Genomic DNA, 19,602 nt, shown 5'->3' with positions numbered 1-19,602 from the left:
TGGGTGAGTTACGCGGAACTGTATCCGGAAATCCCCAAACTGTTACATTCCCATTTCTCACTGTCATATTTCCATCTCTGCACACAGAGTAACTCAGTAAATACGACAATGAATGACACGACGGCACCATGCTTATATTCCTAATTTAGCGACAGGGAAGGCAAAGTCAGCACTTTCGTACAGCTCTTTAAATCATCATCAATCGTATTTATTGAGCGCTATGTGCAGAGCACTGTACTAAGCGCTTAAATGATACATCACAAGTTATTTATTCGTATTACTGTCTGTCTACCCCTCTAGACTGTAAGCGCGTTACGGGCAGGGGACGTCTGCTAACTGCTGCGTTGTTCCCCGCCAAGAACTTAGTACAGTGCCCTGCAAATAGTACGGGCTCAACGCCACTGATTTATTGAATTGTCTTTATGCTTTCTCTGTTTCGACCCTTCATCCGAGTTTAGAGCTGTCGATTCTGTCCAATTACGCTGAAACCCTATCCCAAATAAGAGCAAATAAAAAAATAAGGCAAGCCACTTGGCCGTTTCTCCGATTTTTCTTCCCGTTCCTTCCGTCAGCACCTCAGAGGAAAAACCAGAACGATCCCCACGGCGTTAATAACAGCTTATAACACAACTTTTATTAGAAAAGTTATACATAACACGGCATCAACTATTTTCAAGAACAATATTAAACCTGATAAGCAACAGAAACCAGACTGACAAAATGGGTAACAAGACCTAATGGCCTTTCTATAATTAAACATTCAAATTATCTACAGTGTCTTTTTACAGAGGGGAAAGACATGGTTTTACGGGCACCTCATGTTGAAAGTAAAGCTGCGGTAATGATTTGATACAATTACCTCTCATGAGATTCAATCATAACATGGTAATTACGTAGCCTCACGAATTTTTTAAAACATCTGCATGTGATTTGACAAGACTGGGTATATACTCGAGTCCCATTCTCCGAAGAGGATCGCCCACAAAAGCGCCAACAATTAAGCCGGGGCTTTTCGTGCGGATAATTCTACCCTAAAAAAGTTAAGACGTGGTTTAATAGATCAATATATTCACGTGATTTCGGGTGCTCTCTGCGCTGTTAAAAATAAGCCTTTATTTGGATTTTTCACAGGATTCCAGGTGCAGGATTTCTCTTGCAAAGCCATATTTCAAACACAGGAGTGTGCAGTATTGGGGGGGGAGAAAAGATCAATTCTAAAACCCATAATAAATATTAGAAAAGTCATAATACATTTTACACGGGGTCTTGTAATTAGGTATGACCTGGTGTGTGTAGTTCTCATCAGTTTGTCCTTTTGGTACACTTAGAGGGGAATTCTATCTTCTGATTTGCTTTTACTGCTAGGATCTGAAGGCGTACTTAAATCTTTTAAAAAAGGTGTACGGAAATCTTTAAAAAAACTGCAGTTGGGAGCTCGAGTGCAGGCTAACCCACCCAAACGAAGTAGCTGAACAAGTCTGACAGCCAAGGTAGCGGTTGAGACCGTTCGGCGTGGCCGGCCCGCAATTACCCGCTATCCAAGGCAACTCCGACGTGACGTCCCGCGGACTTACCGGGGGCATCCGAGATCCACCTGCTCGCCTCTCTTACTTAAATCCGTTCTTCTCCGGGGCTGAAACCCTGTTACTGCACTACGACTAGAAGCGCCTAAATTCCACGGTTAAGAAGAGAGTGAAAAAGACTGCAGGAGGGAAAAGAAAAAACGTTTTAGACGCCGACCGCGTTTTACGACAAAACTGACGGGCTCTTTTCTTTCCCCCCGGCGGGCCGGCCATTCGTACGCCGCGGTGGATAATGAAAGAGAATCCTTGACTTTCCAATGCTCCGCAACATGACGTGCTCCAGCACTGCACACGTCTGCTCTTGAACGGTTAAAACGGTCTGGCGTTTAACCCGGAGGTACCTGCATCTTCACCGGAACACGACAGCCCACCCCAGCAAGTTTCCCTAAAAATGACGACGGCAAATTTAAAAATATCAAAAAGTGGCGGGCGGTGGGGGGGGGGAGGAGTGGAGAAGGGGAAGAGAGAGAGACTTTGTACAGCCGATAAGATTTCAATTTCTGCAATGGCCTGGCGTGCCCTACACACGGGGGCAATACGCAATACGCCCTAGTGAAATTAACACTAGCTCCGCTGTCACCAGCCATTCAGATGATATGGAATCTGGGTCCCGGGGTGGCGATGATGTCACTGTAGGGTTCCTCCTGCGTCAGCTCGATAGCCTGCTGCTTTTTCAGTACCAAGAAGCTGTAGAATTTCGCCGCCGCCTGCTTTCTGTTCGTATTTCTGCACAAGTCAAGCAGGCTGATGGACTCCGCTCCGGTCTTAGCGAGCGCTCTCTGGAAACACAAATGAAATCCGGATTTAAGGGACCGGGTGGTCGGAGAAATCTTCCGGGAACGTCTGAGGACGGAAGCGTGACGCGGCTTATGCGGGACAAGCCGTCAGTGGTATTTCTTGAGCGTGCAAAGAACACTTTTTCTTTGGGAGAAAGGAAAAAAGAAAAAAGAAAAAGAAAAAAGAAAAAAAGGAAGAAAAAAAAGAAAAAGAAAAAAGAAAAAGAAAAAAGAAAAGAAAAGAAAAAAGTGGTATTTCTTTGAGCGTGGGAGAGAGCAACAGAGTTAGCCTCCGGTAGTTCACAGGATAGACGGGAGCAATGGAGAAACACGCGGTGTGTATGTACCCAAGTGGTCTGCCAGATTTGAAGGGGGAGGGTGGATGTGTGCATTAGGTTGGTGGTGGGAGGGAGAGATAATAATAATAATAATAATGGCATTTATTAAGCACTTACTATGTGCAAAGCACTGTTCTACGCGCTGGGGAGGTTACAAGGTGATCAGGTTGGCCCACGGGGGGCTCACAGTCTTCGCCCCCATTTTATAGATGAGGGAACTAAGGCCCAGAGAGGTTAAGTTGACTTGCCCAAAGTCACACGGCTGACAATCGGCGGAGCCGGGATTTGAACCCACGATCTCTGACTCCAAAGCCCGGGCTCTTTCCACTGAGCCGCGCTGCTTCTCTAAGAGATGAGAGATGAGGAGGCGGGACAATGAGAAGGTCGGTTTCGTGGGAGCTGGGTATGGTGGGAGGGAACTGAAGATGCGTACGAGGAAGAGGGCACCGCGACTCTACATCACTAAACACTAATTTGGGCTCAAACGTACTAATTAATTCATTCAATCGTATTGAGCACTTACTGTGGGCAGAGCACCGTACTAAGCGCTTGGGAAGTACAAGTCAGCAACATACAGAGACGGTCCCTACCCAACAACGGGCTCACAGTCTAGAAGAAATGTCTGCCTAATAAAATGTCTGTCTCCCCCCGCTTTAGACTATAAACGCATTGCGGGTAGGGAACGCGCCTACCAACTCCGTTGCACTGTCCTCTCCCAAGTGCTTGGTACAGTGCCCACGTTAAGCGCTCAATAAATACCACTGATCGATTCATCTTTCCCAGCAGGGAACTAAAGGCGTAAAAAAAAGCGCCGAGTCCTGGTATTCCTCATCATCTCAAGCTGACGCGGTACGAAAAGGAGAGTGGCCTAGGAGAAAGAGCACGGGCCTGGGTTCTAATCCCTGTTCTACCACTTGCCCGTATTTATTTGGGCAAGTCAAGGTTCCTGCGCTTTACTTTCGCCCATCTGTAAAGCAGAGATTCTGTGATGATTAACTTGTAGCTGCCCCAGTGCTTAGCACAGTGCCTGGGACACTGGGCGCGCTTAAATACCACTATTATCACCAAGTCATTTAGCGGCCGACTCCGCTCAGCCAGACAAATAAGTGCTGTTTGTGTGTTTTTTTTTCAGCGAGCCAAGCAGCATGGGACTAATTCCCTATCAGATGGCAAAATACTAAAACGTTGTAGACCACCCGAGGCGGCAAAACACCTTAGAATCATGCAAATCCGCTCTGCTCGCTATTATTAAAGACCACGATTTCGCAGCAATCGCCTTGGGACTTCTACAGGCTGCGCCTGCCTAAATATCGCAGTATAGGCTTCGGCAAACCCAGTGCAAGGAACCCCAATTTACTTTAAAAAGCCAAGTGATTGTGGCCTCCTACTCCTCCTTGCTAGTCGGCTACCTGCGTGCAAATCTCCGCACTCTCAGTTCTAACCCAAACACACAGTGAAAGCACACGTCAGGGCAGAAGGTTGCCAGGAAATTAGAAAACGCCCGCGTGACAGCACGAGCTCGTTGGGATCTACCCGTTTTAGAAAACCCCTGTGCCCACGCACATGGAAACATCTCAGAGAGGTAAAAGCCAGAGTCTTTTGTAAACCCTCGAGGAGTTTACAATCGAAAGTAATGGAATCCTAAATGAACCCCATGAGCGCTTTTAAGGTGTGCGTTCAGAGCTCTCTGGCATTCAAAACAAAAGAGCAACTAAAGCCACTCTGTACTGCGATGATGGTCTCTCAATTATGTAACTACAGATAAAATGTTACACTTTCGGTTCCGCATTTGGGTCAAGGTGAGGAAGCAAAGTTCCTAGACTCTACCAAGTTCTTCGATAATGTGAAGGATGCATTCTTGTACTGTCAAGCGCTTAGTACAGTGCTCTGCACACAGTAAGCGCTCAATAAATACGATTGATACCAAGCGAAGGAAAACACATTGTGCCCAAACATCTCTCCGGCTGCCTTAATGCACTTTATCTACACCCAAGCTAGGCCTGAAAAACATTCTTTATTTTCTAGCGCATTCTACCAAAAACACTCATTCTGCCAAACCTGAGGGTATGGCAAATTAAAGTGGCGGCCTTTTTTCCTTCCTGGGACCACAGTAAAAGCGTAGCCTTTGGGCAAAAAAAAAAAAAAGAAAATAAGAGGCCTGGTATGCTTGTCTCGTATTTAAATCATTTAGACAGTATTTTAGAATACCACCTTTGGTATCGGTGTGTGTTGCTCACGCTCATTTGCACTTCAAAATTAAGTTGTTTTGAGGTCATTTTGGATGCTGCCTGGTATGCTTGTCTCATATTTAAATCACTAAGACAGTATTTTAGAATATCACCTTTGCTATCGGTGTGTGTTGCTCACGCTCATTTGCACTTCAAAATTAAGTTGTTCTGAGGTCATTTTGGATGCTGCCTGGTATGCTTGTCTCATATTTAAATCATTTAGACAGTATTTTAGAATACCACCTTTGCTATCGGTGTGTGTTGCTCACGCTCATTTGCACTTCAAAATTAAGTTGTTTTGAGGTTATTTTGGATGCTGCTTGCTATGCTTGTCTCATATTTAAATCACTTAGACAGTATTTTAGCATATCACCTTTGCTATCGGTGTGTGTTGCTCACAGTCATCTGCACTTCAAAATTAAGTTGTTCTGAAGTCATTTTGGATGCTGCCTGGTATGCTTGTCTCATATTTAAATCATTTAGACAGTATTTTAGAATACCACCTTTGGTAGCGGTGTGTGTTGCTCACGCTCATTTGCACTTCAAAATGAAGTTGTTCTGAAGTCATTTTGGATGCTGCCTGCTATGCTTGTCTCATATTTAAATCATTTAGACGGTATTTTAGAATACCACCTTTGGTATCGGTGTGTGTTGTTCACGCTCCTTTGCACTTCAAAATTAAGTTGTTTTGAAGTCACTCTGGATGCTTGGTCACACGGATTATTGGAAAACATTGGCAGATTTTAAAAAAAACGTGAAGGAGCGCGTACCTGAAGGCCATGAAGCATTTGCTGAGTTCTTTTGTTCCACCTTCGTTCCTCTTGATCTTGATCACCACCAGCAGCATCTTCTTCCTGAAACACAAACGAGGCAGAAAAACAGCTATAAAATTCAAACGATGGTCACCTGTGAACTGTAAAATTAAATTCAGCCTTTATTTCGAATCGCACTCTCCCCCATCGCACCTGCCTCTAAACAGTAAAGGGATTGGCTGATTCGTTCATTCAGTCGGATTTATCGAGCGCTTACTGTGTGCAGAGCACTGGACTAAGCGCTTGGGAAGTACAAGTTGGCAACGTATAGAGACGGTCCCTACCCAACAGCGGGCTCACAGTCTAGAAGGGGGAGACGGGCAACAAAACAAAACATGTGGACGGGTGACAAATCAGAATAAATAGAAATAAAGCTAGATGCAAATCATTAACAAAATAAATAGAATAATAAATATGTACAAGAAAAATAGAGTAATAAATAAGAGTAATGACAAAGCAATTAGCACAAAACAGGTAACAATAAAAAACATACTGGGGTGGTGGGGAAGGAAACACAATGCTACTGATGTGGACTACTTCTGAGCAATTTAGCAGCCGGTGCTGCCACTGCAGCAGCTTAGTGGCTACAAACTGTTGTCACTTCACCTGCGTGTATTGTGATGACTTGACACCTGTCCACATGTTTTGTTTTATTGTCGGCCTCCCCTTTCTAGACTGTGAGCCCGTTGTTGGGTAGGGACCGTCTCTATCTGTTGCCAACTTGGACTTCCCAAGTGCTTAGTACAGTGCTCTGCACACAGTAAGCGCTCAACAAATACGACTGAATGAATGAGACAATGGAATAAAATTGGGTGTTGTCAAAAACCAAAAAAGAAGACACAGATGATGACATGTCTAAATATGATGGCAGATGGGAAATAGAGGACCTGAAAGAAAACAGAGTACTTGGTGACAGAGGATTAGTTTTAAAGTCAAAAGCAAAGCAACATGCCATATCAACCATGCTAACAAAACCATTTATTTTTGCTGATAAGCCTTTGATAGTTCAGTAAGTTTCGTAATTATTTAGTTTCTCATTTTTGTGTGTGAATTTTGAGGTACTTCAGTTGTTTTATGGTCATATGCCCTCGGCATCAAAGCGTGTCAATAATGGGAGGATTCTTTAAGAACATAACTCCCACATTAGATGAGAACTGAGTGTTTTTGAAAACTGTTTTTGTTGTAAAGGAAAATGATTTTCAGCTCAACTGTAATTTTATTACATCTTTTCTTTAAACTACAGACTTTAGTCTGTCACGAAATGGTAACTTAGAATATTAAAGGTCATTCAATGTATATATGTTTGTACATATGTATATATGTTTGTACATATTTATTACTCTATTTATTTATTTATTTTACTTGTACATAGCTATTCTATTTACTTTATTTTGTTAGTATGTTTGGTTTTGTTCTCTGTCTCCCCCTTTTAGACTGTGAGCCCACTGTTGGGTAGGGACTGTCTCTATATGTTGCCAATTTGTACTTCCCAAGCGCTTAGTACAGTGCTCTGCACATAGTAAGCGCTCAATAAATACGATTGATGATGATGATGATAAAATTCACTGAATAATAATAATGGTAGCATTTATTAAGCGCTTACTATGTGCAAAGCACTGTTGTAAACGATCTCCTGGCCCCCACCCCCGTTCTACAGCCATGTTTATCATGTTAGGGTCCCTGGACTATCTCTACGCGGCCAGAGGCACACAGGCAGATGCGGTCAGAGAGACGGACCCACGAAAAGGGATCGTGTTTTCACGGCAGCAGAAGCGTTCCACAGATTTCTCCAAGTTTTTGTTGAGGCAGTCCCTCCCTTTAGACTGCGAGCCCACTGTTGGGTAGGGACGGTCTCTATATGTTGCCAACTTGTACTTCCCAAGCGCCTAGTACAGTGCTCTGCACACAGTAAGCGCTCAATAAATACGATTGATTGATATTCACAGGGTGAGGGGGTCATTCAGAGGAAGCCCAGTGGAAGCAGCGTGGCTCAGTGGAAAGAGCCCGGGCTCGGGAGTCACAGGTCGTGGGTTCTAATCCGGCGCTGCCACTTGCCTGCTGTGTGACTTTGGGCAAGTCGCTTAACTTCTCTGGGCCTCAGTTCCCTCATCTGTAAAATGGGGATTAAACCTGTGAGCCCCACAAAGGACAACCTGATTACCTTGTAGCTACACCAGCGCTTAAAGCAGTGCTTGGCACATAGTAAGCGCTTAACAAATACCAACATTATTATTATTATTACGGGTTCAAACCCCAGCTCCACCAATTGTCAGCTGTGTGACGTTGGGCAAGTCACCTCACTTCTCTGGGCCTCGGTTATCTCATCTGTAAAGTGGGGACTAGGACTGTGAGCCCCCCCAGAGGGACAACCTGATCACCTTGTAACCTCCCCAGCGCTTAGAACAGTGCTTGGCACATAGTAAGCGCCTAACAAATACCAACATTATTATTATTATTATTATGGGTTCAAACCCCAGCTCCGCCAATTGTCAGCTGTGTGACTTTGGGCAAGTCACCTCACTTCTCTCGGCCTCAGTTATCTCATCTGCAAAGTGGGGACTAAGACTGTGAGGCCCCCCCGAGGGACAACCTGATCACCTTGTAACCTCCCCAGCGCTTAGAACAGTGCTATGCACACGGTAAGCACTTAATAAATGCTATTAAAAAAGATGCCACCTGCACCGGACAGCTGAAGTTCATTCTCTAACACCCAGCCCGCTTGGGCTCTTCAGGGGAATGATGAGGGGCACAGGGCTGGCACGCCAGCCTCAAGAGCCTCGGCCACTACAGTGGTGAGTATGGGTCTGTTCAGCCACAAACAAACAAAAACACCCCAATCACCATCATCATCAATTGTATTTATTGAGCGCTTACTTTGTGCAGAGCACTGTACTAAGCGCTTGGGAAGTACAAATTGGCAACGTAATGAACTCCAAGGGACTACTGTACTGTCCTAAAACAAAACAAAAACCAGCAGACTGGTGGAAGGGGAGGACAGAAACAGTCTTGCCAACCGCCACCGCGTTTAGGAAGTGGGGGGCTGGAGCCAACTGTTCGTTGCAAGTCGAGAGCTGGCCGGGCTTCGAGACCGTAAGCCCACTGTTGGGTCGGGACCGTCTCTATATGCTGCCAACTTGGACTTCCCAAGCGCTTAGTACGGTGCTCTGCAAACAGTAAGCGCTCAATCAATACGATTGAATGAATGAATGAATGAGCCTTTGACGATCACTGGAGCTTGTCACGTGAAATGCCGGCTGTGCGGACCCCGGATCCCCTGGCCAGCTACAGGGTGCCTCAGTTTCTCCTCTAGCTTTGTTTCATTTGTTTCCTTACACGTCACCTCCGGCCACGGCGGGCCTGGTCAGGGAAGGGTGGGATCTCTAGTAGGAGCAAAACAGCCTTGCAGAAGAAGCAGAGAGTGCTACCTGCTGACTAGCCCTCTTCAACAGTCCCGGATGGCTCCTTTAACACAGATTCCTGGCTCGGTGGAAAGAGCCCGGGCTTTGGAGTCGGAGGTCACGGGTTCAAATCCCGGCTCTGCCACTTTGTCAGCTGTGTGACTTTGGCCAAGTCACTTCACTTCTCTGTGCTCCAGTTACCTCATCTGGAAAATGGGGACTAGGACTGAGAGCCCCCGGTGGGACAACCTGATCACCCTGTAACCTCCCCGGCGCTTAGAACAGTGCTTCGCACATAGTAAGTGCTTAACAAATGCCATCATTAATTAATTAGTTAATTTAGAACCCAGGGCAAGCCATTAACTTGCTAAATATCTTCTGATGGCTTGAACTTCTTCGTTTATCGTAACGGAATCTAAAAACGTAGGAAGTTAATGGCTGACCCCGGTTGGGAAAATATAGGGCTCGGCCACGCCATTAAAATGGTTATCAGCTAAAATACAGCATCACCTGCATTTTCCATTTGAAAAGCCGGCCTGTTTTTTGTGTTATTAAGAGGATATAAAATGAATGAATAGTAATTCATATTGGAATTCATAGTGGAATAATGACCTACTAAAAAGACAGGAGTTTAATTGGATTCTGAATCTGAACCCACTGCCTATGTCAAATAACTAACTGTAACGATCGCCAAAAAGCAGACCCTGCTTTTACACACAAACACCACAGTGTGGTAACGGTAAATCTTCACTCTCGGCCCCCTGACAGAAGCTCCTTTCCATTTTGCAATCAGAATAAGCAGGTAGATTAAGTAACGCTCAGGCCAGAGAGTAGAATTGTGAGTTCATTTAAGGAAATCGATATACTTCCTTCTTTCAGTCTTTCAAGTGGACTACTGCTTTTTCATAATACGAAAGACAAACGCACTCAACATAAAATGGGTAGATTTCTTCAGAAACTGAGAAAACAAAGGTAATGGCATAACCTCTTGTATCACTGTGATTTACTAAGCACTTATTGTGTGCAGAGCACCGTACTAAGCGCAATACGGGTTGGCACACACAACCCCTGCCCACGAGGAGCTTCCAGTCTACAGGAAATCTGCACTAGTTTCTGTGTCTTCATAACAGAATAGAATAGGACAGCCACAAAAGTCTGACATTCGGTTTTGGTACTCTGCAACTGGCCACAATTAGAACAGCCAACTCCCGGCTCATTCTCTCCAGTTCAAGATACCTTATCCAAGGGACGAAAATATTAACAAATAGTTTGGAAAAACAACCACCGAGAGCTCTCCAACATCTTCAAGAGAGCATCTGAAATGAAACAGCAGGGCAATCGATTTGTTAGAGAATATCTTAGCGTAACACGAGAATTCTTTTTCCTACCTCTTCTTCCTCCTCCTCCTCCTTCTCTTTTTCTTTTTCCTTCTCTTTCTCGGGCAGTAGCTCTAGCTCTGGTATCAGCTGGCAGATATTTGGGGGCTCTTCCGGAGGAAGTTCCACAGGGGGCATTTCCAACTGCTGCAACGGCTGAGGCTGGGAAAAGTGGAGAGAGCGTTAAGAAGGGGGAGCTTTTGGGGAAAACAATCTTTCCACAAGGAAAATCCTAAAAAAAAAAAAACAACCAGGCAAACTGCTGAGGATCCGTCGCTCTTACAATCCTGCCAGGATGATGACTACCAACCCATTTACGTCCTTCGACGCCACTGTTTTCTAAAACAAACACTGTCCCTCATTGAGCGGATGAGAGGAAGACAGAAACGATGGCTCCTCGACCGGCAATGCTTCCACAAAATATCTAAATGCTAGAAATCCTGACACACGTTTAATCGAAACAAAAAATGATACAAAAGCTACAACACTACACCGTTAAGCCCGTTGTGGGCAGGGAATGTGTCCACCGACTCTGTTATGCTGTACTCTCCCAGGCGCTTCGTACGGTGCTCCGCACACTGCAGAAGTGCTCAATAAATCCGACTGACTGAATGGTGGGAAATTTTGCATGATAAAAGCAAAACCCTCCCAAATCCTCGAACCTTCAAAGGGAAAAAGCTAATGTCATGTAATATGGATTTTTGAACGTACCGCGCGATACACACGGAGATTTCCTGGGCGTGAGTGTTAGTCGCTGGGATCCAACTGGCCCGTATAAGGATCGGAGCCGGCAGCTGAAGCTCAGTTTCTCATAGTGTAGTTGAGAAACTGCAGAAGTGCCAGGGAGCCGCCCTTTGCGGTCGTACTTCACGCCCGCTCCGTACGCAGAGATCGGCACTAAGAATTTACTGAGTCCCTGCCTTCACAGAACAATTTCTAATCTACACGAGTACAGACCCAGGTGCTTAGGTAACACAGGAGAGGGGACTTTCTTTTTTAAGAAAAACAATCGGGGCATCAGAGTAAAGTTTGGGCCAGAGAGGGGAGTGACGGGAGGCAGGGAGAAGCAGTGTGGCCTAATGGAAAGTGTACAGGCCTGGGTTCTAATCCCGACTCCGTCACACGTCTGCTGTGTGATTTGGGGCAATTCACCGAACCTCTCTGTCCCTCAGCTACCTCATCTGTACAATGGGGATTAAGACGGCAAGAGCCACGTGGGACAGGTATTCGGCCCAATCCGACTTTCTTGTATTCACCCCCATTGCTGAGGACGGTGCTTGGCGCATAGAAAGTACTTAAATACCACAATTACCATTACTACGATCAGGTCAGCAAGGAGGCCGATGGAATAGCCTGTTACAGGCAGGGAGCGTGTCTGATAATAATAATAATGATGGCATTTGTTAAGCGCTTACGATGTGCCAAGCACTGTTCTAAGTGCTGGGGACATACAGGGTAATCAGGTTGTCCCACGTGGGGCTCACAGTCTTAATCCCCACTTTCCAGATGATGGAACTGAGGCCCAGAGAATAATAATAATAATAATAATAATAATAATAATAATGATGGCATTTATTAAGCGCTTACTATGTGCAAAACACTGTTCTAAGCGCTGGGGAGGTTACAAGGTGATCAGGTTGTCTCACGTGGGGCTCAGTCTTCATCCCCATTTTACAGATGAGGGAACTGAGGCCCAGAGAAGTGAAGTGACTCGCCCAAAGTCACACAGCTGACAAGTGGCGGAGCCAGGATTTGAACCCACGACCTCTGACTCCCAAGCCCGCACTCTTTCCAATGAACCACGCTGCTTTTCCATAACAGTTGTGATGGACTCTCCCAAGTGCTTAGCACAGTGCTGTGCACATAATCAGTGCTCGATAAATACCACTGATTCACAGTCAAGGAGGGATATGGCAAGTGCTTCATTCATTCATTCAATCGTATTTATTGCGCGCTTACTGTGTGCAGAGCACTGTACTAAACGCTTGGGAAGTACGTCGGCAACATATAGAGACGGTCCCTACCTAACAGCGGGCTCACAGTCTACAAGGGGGAGACAGACAACAAAACATATGAACAAAATAAAATAAATAGTAGTGCTTGGATAAGTGTGGCAGCAGTTTGGATGGAGAAGAAGGGCTGAATTCCAGAGATGCTACCTTAGTGCACTTATTCAATCAACGGTATGTATTAAGCGCTTATTGTGGGCAAAGCGCTTGGGAAAGGACAGTTACAACAGAGTCGGTAGACACATTCCCCACCCCCCGACTATCCCTCTCTCCCACTTGCACCCTTATTCCAGCATTAATTTTCAAGTCTTCAAAGGCTGGTGGACCTGTAAGGGACACTCCCAGCGCCATTCTCTTCGTACTCACAGGCAACGCAGGTTCTGGCTCCACTTGCTGGGCTTTGCGTTTGACTCCGGTCTGAGGTGGAGGCGGGGGCATGACGGACTCATCCAAATTGGTCCTGCTGCCCTCCATCATCGACTCCTGGAGGCGGCTCGGCTCTTCCAAAATAGGTTCATCTGCAAGACGAAGCGCGCAAGGTACATTTATGCTTTGTAGCTTGTCGGCGTGTGTTTTATTCCCGAGGCAACATTTCTCCCCACCCCATCTACAAAATGCTAAGTGTGAAATTCCCATCGCACAAGTCTATTTTCTTGGGTCAGTGAAGATACTGCAGCAGAAAGCCGATCGTCTGAATCGCGGTTACCTAGATGGTGGAGGACTGGTACCAATCCTACCTTGGATTAATTACTCAATGTTTACCAAAGTGAAAAACCACACAGGCTCCCGTCTGCCAAAGAAGCGATTTTGCTACGTGCACTAGTCTTGGTCCCAGCTGGTCGGTGTAACCTACCCTCTGCTGTTTTTAACAACAGTCCATCGTGAGACTGTTGAAACGCAACAATTTATTCCCCAATTCCCAGGCCGCGTGGCGGCTTGTGCTCGGACAGAAACAAAGCGGAGCTACGCACCGATAACGTCTCGCTGCTGCTGCTGCTGTTGCTGCTGCTGCTGCTGCTGCTCCTCTCTCGGCACCTCTGGATTTTCAAAGTCTTTGAGGAACTCATCCAGATTGTCGGCCTCGCCGCCCTTCCGCCTCTTCCGGAGGTCCTCCGGTACGAGAGGTGTGAGGCAGCGTGTGAAGAGCTGCGAGGGGAACAAAGGCCTGGGGGTTAACTGGCAAAACCCTCCGACCGCTCGGCCGCAGACTGAGCCGTCGGTCGGTGGGCTTAACTTCGGGCTCCGCATTACCTTCAGTAGTCTGTTGTTCCACAGAGGCTGAGCGGGTAAAGAAAAGAGCTTTTCCACTCCCCCGGTTTCCTTCCACATCATCAATTTCTTGGTTGGTGGTGCCAGATCCAAAGTAGTCACGATATCAGAATAATCGCTTAGCTGGGCTCTAATCGTCTTGCTATCCAGCTCTTTAACACTGTCCACAATCAGCTTCCTCTTCCGCTTGGCTTTTGTTTCCTTGACTGGGATAATTGGGAGAGGGGGGGAAAAAAAGATTCATTTAAAACTAATAAATCACCAAAGAGAGTGAGTTATATTCATTCATTCATTCATTCAATCGTTATCTATTGAGTGCTTACTGTGTGCAGAGCACTGTACTAAGCGCTTGGGAAGTACAAGTTGGCAAGTTATATGCCCGTTAGTGGCCTACCAACACGTCTGACAGACCTTGGCGCATACATTCATGCCTAATTCCCCCTCTCTTCTATTTAGTCCGGTCATTTTCTGAGTACCGGAGACCCAAACCAGTACACAGCCAAGGGTGTTCTGTTAGGGGAAGGCAGGAGGGTGTAATTTTTTTTCCTAATTAAATAATAGCTCCAAGAGCCCAGCTTTCCAAAACTGAAACATCACACAAGCACAGCTAATAGACTACAGGGGACAGTTTGATAACAATAATAGTAATGACAACAATAATAATGATGGAATTTGTTAAGCGCTTACTATGTGCCAAGCACTGTTCTAAGCGCCGGGGCAGATACAAGGTGATCAGGTTGTCCCACACGGGGCTCACAGTCTTAATCCCCATTTTACAGATGAGGTAACTGAGGCACAGAGCAGTTAAGTGACTTCCGCTGACAAGTGGCAGAGCCAGGATTAGAACCCATAACCTCTGACTCTCCAGCCCGTTCTCTTTCCACTAAGCCATGCTGCTTCTCTATTTTAGACTGTGAGCCCACTGTTGGGTAGGGACTGTCTCTATATGTTGCCAACTTGTACTTCCCAAGCGCCTAGTACAGTGCTCTGCACACAGTAAGCGCTCAATAAATACGATTGATGATGATGATGATGATGATAAGTCTTCTTGATAAGTCTAGAAGTCTTGATAAGACTTCTTGGTAAGTCTATTAAGTGCGTATACCGCCACCACCCCCCCCGCCCCGCCCCTCACATGCACACTGTGAGCCCACTGTTGGGTAGGGACCGTCTCTATACGTTGCCAACTTGTACTTCCCAAGCGCTTAGTACAGTGCTCTGCACACAGCAGCGCTCAATAAATACGATTGAATGAATGAATGAATGACTGCACACACGCACCTGGAAAAACTCTGGCCTAGAATATAAATAGCTAGCTGTAATTTCAAAGCTCTAGTAAAATTCTCACTGGGGTGGATACATAATAATAATAATGGTAGCATTTATTAAGCGCTTACTACGTGCAAAGCACTGTTCTAAGCGCTGGGGAGGTTACAAGGTGATGAGGCTGGCCCACGGGGGGGCTCACAGTCTTCATCCCCACTTTACAGATGAGGGAACTGAGGCCCAGAGAAGTGAAGGACTTGCCCCAAGTCACACAGCTGACAAGTGGCGGAGCCGGAATTTGAACCCATGCCCTCTGACTCCAAAGCCCGGGCTCTTTCCACTGAGCCACGCTACCGAGAACAGGAAAACTGATAAGCCCACCCATTTGACAAATCCACTGTATTTGGAGAGAGATCACTGCACGCACATTGTGCCCTATTTATGCTCTGAGACCTACCAATGAAGCAACTACGAGCTTCTGGCTCGCTCTTTTCCTGACAAAACCATTAACAGTGCCCACCACCGAGCATCTCCCATTTGGCTGGCTGGGTGGAGGCATACTGCCGGGGAAGACGGAGGTGCCAGAGGTAACGGTAGGAGGTTTCAGAGAGAAGACGGGCAGAAAAACAACTCCTCGGCTCCCGAAGCGGAGGGGGAGAAGGTTTGCTCAGTCCCTGAAAATCACCACCTGGGGAACGGTGTTGCTCAGAGACAGACATACCTCGAATCTGGTCATCCTAGCCCTGGGACCGCAGAAAGAGAGAGAAATAGGGGCATGTTCCTTGGACTGGGGGCAAACGGGTACGATGTAGTCATTCCCCCCCACCAAGTACCCTCCCCAATAGTCCTAAAGATTGGCTTGGTGTCGGGGTGAGGAGAAGGGCAGGTGGAAAGACAGGAGAGATCCAGAAGTCCCTCACAATTCACTGTAGGCTTAGGTCAGGCCCCCTGTAAGCCTGCAAGAAGTGGCTTGAGGAGAACTAAGTCACGGTAAACCCACCAAGGGATTAAGAGGGATTAAGATTTAGATTAAGAATCTAAAAAGGGATTTTTTAGACTGTGAGCCCACTGCTGGGTAGGGACTGTCTCTATATGTTGCCAATTTGTACTTCCCAAGCGCTTAGTACAGTGCTCTGCACATAGTAAGCGCTCAATAAATACGATTGATGATGAGGATGATGATTAAGAAAAAGGCCGTCAGCCACAGGAATCCTCTATCAGGCAACAAAGGATCTAAGAAAAGTCAGGGTTTGCCTCAGGTATCTGGTGGGGGAGTGCTATTGTGCACGTCGTCTCATGACTTCTAGACTGTGAGCCCGCTGTTGGGTAGGGACCGTCTCTCTATGTTGCCAACTTGGACTTCCCAAGCGCTTAGTACAGTGCTCTGCACCCAGTAAGCGCTCAATAAATACGACTGAATGAATGAATGGATGGATGAGCGTGCCTACAGCTGATAAGCTAATGTTAACCAGGATAACTAGGAATCAAGACAGACTTGGGCGTAGGGGATAAAGAGGACGACTTTACTCTTCTACCCTCTAACTGTTCTTCCTGCAAACGGTCCACCTGGGAGCCTTTCAGAGCACCTGACTTGGTTCATTTAATACGAACAGATGCTTACAGTATAAAATGTCTCTCGGGAAGTGGATTCCCCAACCCATCTAGGGCAAGCCAAGGGCAGGCAGTCTAGATTTTGGTAGGCAGGGGTGGGGAAATGATCCATGCCACTCTCCCACATTAGGTGAAAAACTGGGATTGAAATTTACAAACCATGAACAAATTTGGGTTGCGTTTCACTATTTGGATGACCGCATCCCTCCGTGGTCCCGTGGCGAGGATGACCCGATAAGAGATATGTCTGTTTTTGAGTAACACCGTTCCCCAGATGGTGATTTTCAGTGGCTGAGCAAACCTCCCCCACTACCCTGATAGCTGAGGAGTTGTTTTTTTCTACATGTCTTCTCTCTGTATGGCATGTTTTTCTTCAGAAATGCCACTTCTTTCCAATGTCTGCGAATAAAGCCGCATACACGGTTGAAATTGCAGCTGCCTTTTGGCACACTAGACATCATAAAGACAACTGTTTAGGTTATCAGACTGCAGCGCCGATTCAACTTAACACTGCAAATTTGGTTTAGGGATGAGGGTTCGATTTTGGAACAATAATGACGGCCCCCACACACAAGAATTATAAAAACAAAAACCCAAAAGAATTCCAAATTGCTTACAAAAAGGGAAAGAAAATCCCAGGAAAAAATATCTGCGGGGCACTGAAGGGCGGTGCCTTCTTGTAACCACATTCCAAAATACCTGATTCTTTTGACAACAGCAGATACTGAGGATAGTAAGAATCAGGCAAAATGGGCTACACCTTCCCCATCATCCTCCCGCTCCAAATTTTTCCCAAGGGACCAATTTCAACAGGTGGAAAAAAAACCACACGCTTTAGTCCAACCTTCTCTGAGCAGCTGCTGCTTAAGATGCCACTAAATAACTTCAAGTCCCCCCAGGCTACTGCAATTCAGCGACATAATGTAAATTCCTTTGTAAAAATTACTGCGTCATTTCAGCGTCCTGCTCCTTTGGAGAGCCTCTCTTTCACATTCAAGGACGGTACTCACCTACTCTAGAGTTTCTAAGTTCCCCAGGACCAAAAGGAGTCAAAACCTGTGGTTTACTCACCAGTGATATCGATGGGTTCCAGAGCAAAAGCTTCCTCTTCGTTTGGAACGAGAGTTGTCTGGTCAGTCATAGTTGGTAGCGGTTCAACTGGATCTACTGAATCTGGACTGTCCGGTCCACCCACTGGGAGAAAAAAAGGTACCAAAATGAATATTTTTGCTGACGCATCTATCTCGTTCAAGTTTCATCCCGAGTGCATTTAATTCTCTTCTTGCACGTTGGTATTCCTGCCATCCTCCAGCCGATTCTTGGGACGCTGCCGCTTTTACACGCCCCTGCCTCACTGAAGAGGAGTACCGTTTCTGCATCTCGGATCTTTAATCATGCCGAATATTGTGATGAGGGATGAGCATTCTGCTGGGAGTGGGGGTGGAGACGACACATAACCTAGCAAGCTGTATCCAAAATGTCAGCCGTCTACTCTCCAGACCTTTAGCTCCTATTCGGTCAATGGTTCCCAGAACGTGACTTTCCCATAGCGTAAGGTTCTTCAAGAACACCAATACCATGGGATAGCGGAGAAGATTGTGTAGTGTTCAAAACGGGATAGGGACGGATGTTAGCTGGAGGCAAGTTTTATGACTATTTTAGAGCCAAATATTCACTCCGTCCCTTATGTAAAAAAAAGAAATGTACAACAGTACGAAGAAGTAGCGTGCCTTCCGCATTCCAACCCTCACTGCAGAAACGTGTACTTGTCCTCATCACTAACAGGGTCAGATGGAGCAGGAAAAGGACTAGAAAAGTTTTATTAACAATCGCACTAATCCATCGCCTCGTCGGACAGAAGCACAGATCCCGGCCCTAATCCGCTTGAATCCACCCTCCACATTTGCTTCCAACACCGGACAAAGGATAGGAAACTTGGTATTAATTTAAATAACGAAAATCCTCACTTGACACATTGTCATCGTCGTCCAGATCATCGTGTGCTGGTTGTTCTGGCATCATCACTCCTCCTTCAGACAGGGCAGGAGGGTCATCAAAGATTCCTCCGTCATTATTACTGATAAGTTTGTCATCTGAAAGGATGAAGGAATATTCCGTTGTCGGCATTTATTTTCAAATGGCATTTGCACGGCGCTTACTACGCGCCAGGCACTGTACTGAACTCAGCCTGGTCAGGCTGGACACAGGTTCCACGTGGGGCTCACGGTTTTAACCTCCAATTTACAGATGAAGTAGCTGAGGCCAACAGAAGCGACTTGCCCAAGGTGTTTAAGCAGCCCAGTGGCAGGGACGGGATTAGAACCCAGGTCCCCTGTCTCCCAAGTCTGTGCTCTTTCCACTAGCCTACACCGCTTCTCAGTTTAAGCTTACAATCCTGTGAGCTCATCTTTGATAGTAGTAAAAGAATTTCAGTAAATCTAAAGTTCAGTCTACTGCCACAGATAAGAACAGCTAGATACAAGCATGTGTCACCATCCACTGAAGCGGCGTTCCTAAAAAGGGCAAAGTGAAATTAAGCCACTTAAAGCTACAGTCCCACCCCTGTCAAAAGCAGCGCTGAGGGAGATAAATTACTCGCTAGATCATCCTTCTCAATCAATCAATCAATCAATCGTATTTATTGAGCGCTTACTATGTGCAGAGCACCGTACTAAGCGCTTGGGAAGTACAAATTGGCATCACATAGAGACAGTCCCTACCCAACAGTGGGCTCACAGTCTAAAAGGGGGAGACAGAGAACTGAACCAAACATACCAACAAAATAAAATAAGTAGGATAGAAATGTACAAGTAAAATAAATAAATAAATAAATAAATAGAGTAATAAATATGTACAACCATATATACATATATACAGGTGCTGTGGGGAAGGGAAGGAGGTAAGACGGGGGGATGGAGAGGGGGACGAGGGGGAGA

The 19,602-nt window shown here is 46.1% G+C and overlaps 1 protein-coding gene across 2 annotated transcripts in view; it reads right to left on the bottom strand.

The window, feature by feature from the left end:
* Positions 1-612: 612 nt before the first annotated feature.
* The window catches only part of RAD21 (RAD21 cohesin complex component), a 44,167-nt gene continuing 25,177 nt past the window's right edge, over positions 613-19,602 (bottom strand). For both annotated transcript variants that reach the window (XM_038745105.1, XM_038745106.1), the window contains exons 7-14: positions 18,634-18,759; positions 17,738-17,860; positions 13,772-13,995; positions 13,492-13,666; positions 12,887-13,038; positions 10,524-10,673; positions 5,696-5,779; positions 613-2,362 (exon numbers count right to left, since the gene is read on the bottom strand). In XM_038745105.1, coding sequence (XP_038601033.1) covers positions 2,171-2,362; positions 5,696-5,779; positions 10,524-10,673; positions 12,887-13,038; positions 13,492-13,666; positions 13,772-13,995; positions 17,738-17,860; positions 18,634-18,759 — 1,226 coding nt within the window. In that variant the 3' untranslated portion in view covers positions 613-2,170. The remainder of the gene's footprint in view (positions 2,363-5,695; positions 5,780-10,523; positions 10,674-12,886; positions 13,039-13,491; positions 13,667-13,771; positions 13,996-17,737; positions 17,861-18,633; positions 18,760-19,602) is intronic.

The sequence above is a fragment of the Tachyglossus aculeatus genome, chromosome 4 (genome assembly GCF_015852505.1).
Source record: "Tachyglossus aculeatus isolate mTacAcu1 chromosome 4, mTacAcu1.pri, whole genome shotgun sequence".
NCBI classification, from domain to species: Eukaryota; Metazoa; Chordata; class Mammalia; order Monotremata; family Tachyglossidae; genus Tachyglossus; species Tachyglossus aculeatus.
The sequence above is the reverse complement of the archived record's forward strand: the minus strand, read 5'-3'. Positions and strand labels throughout refer to the sequence as shown.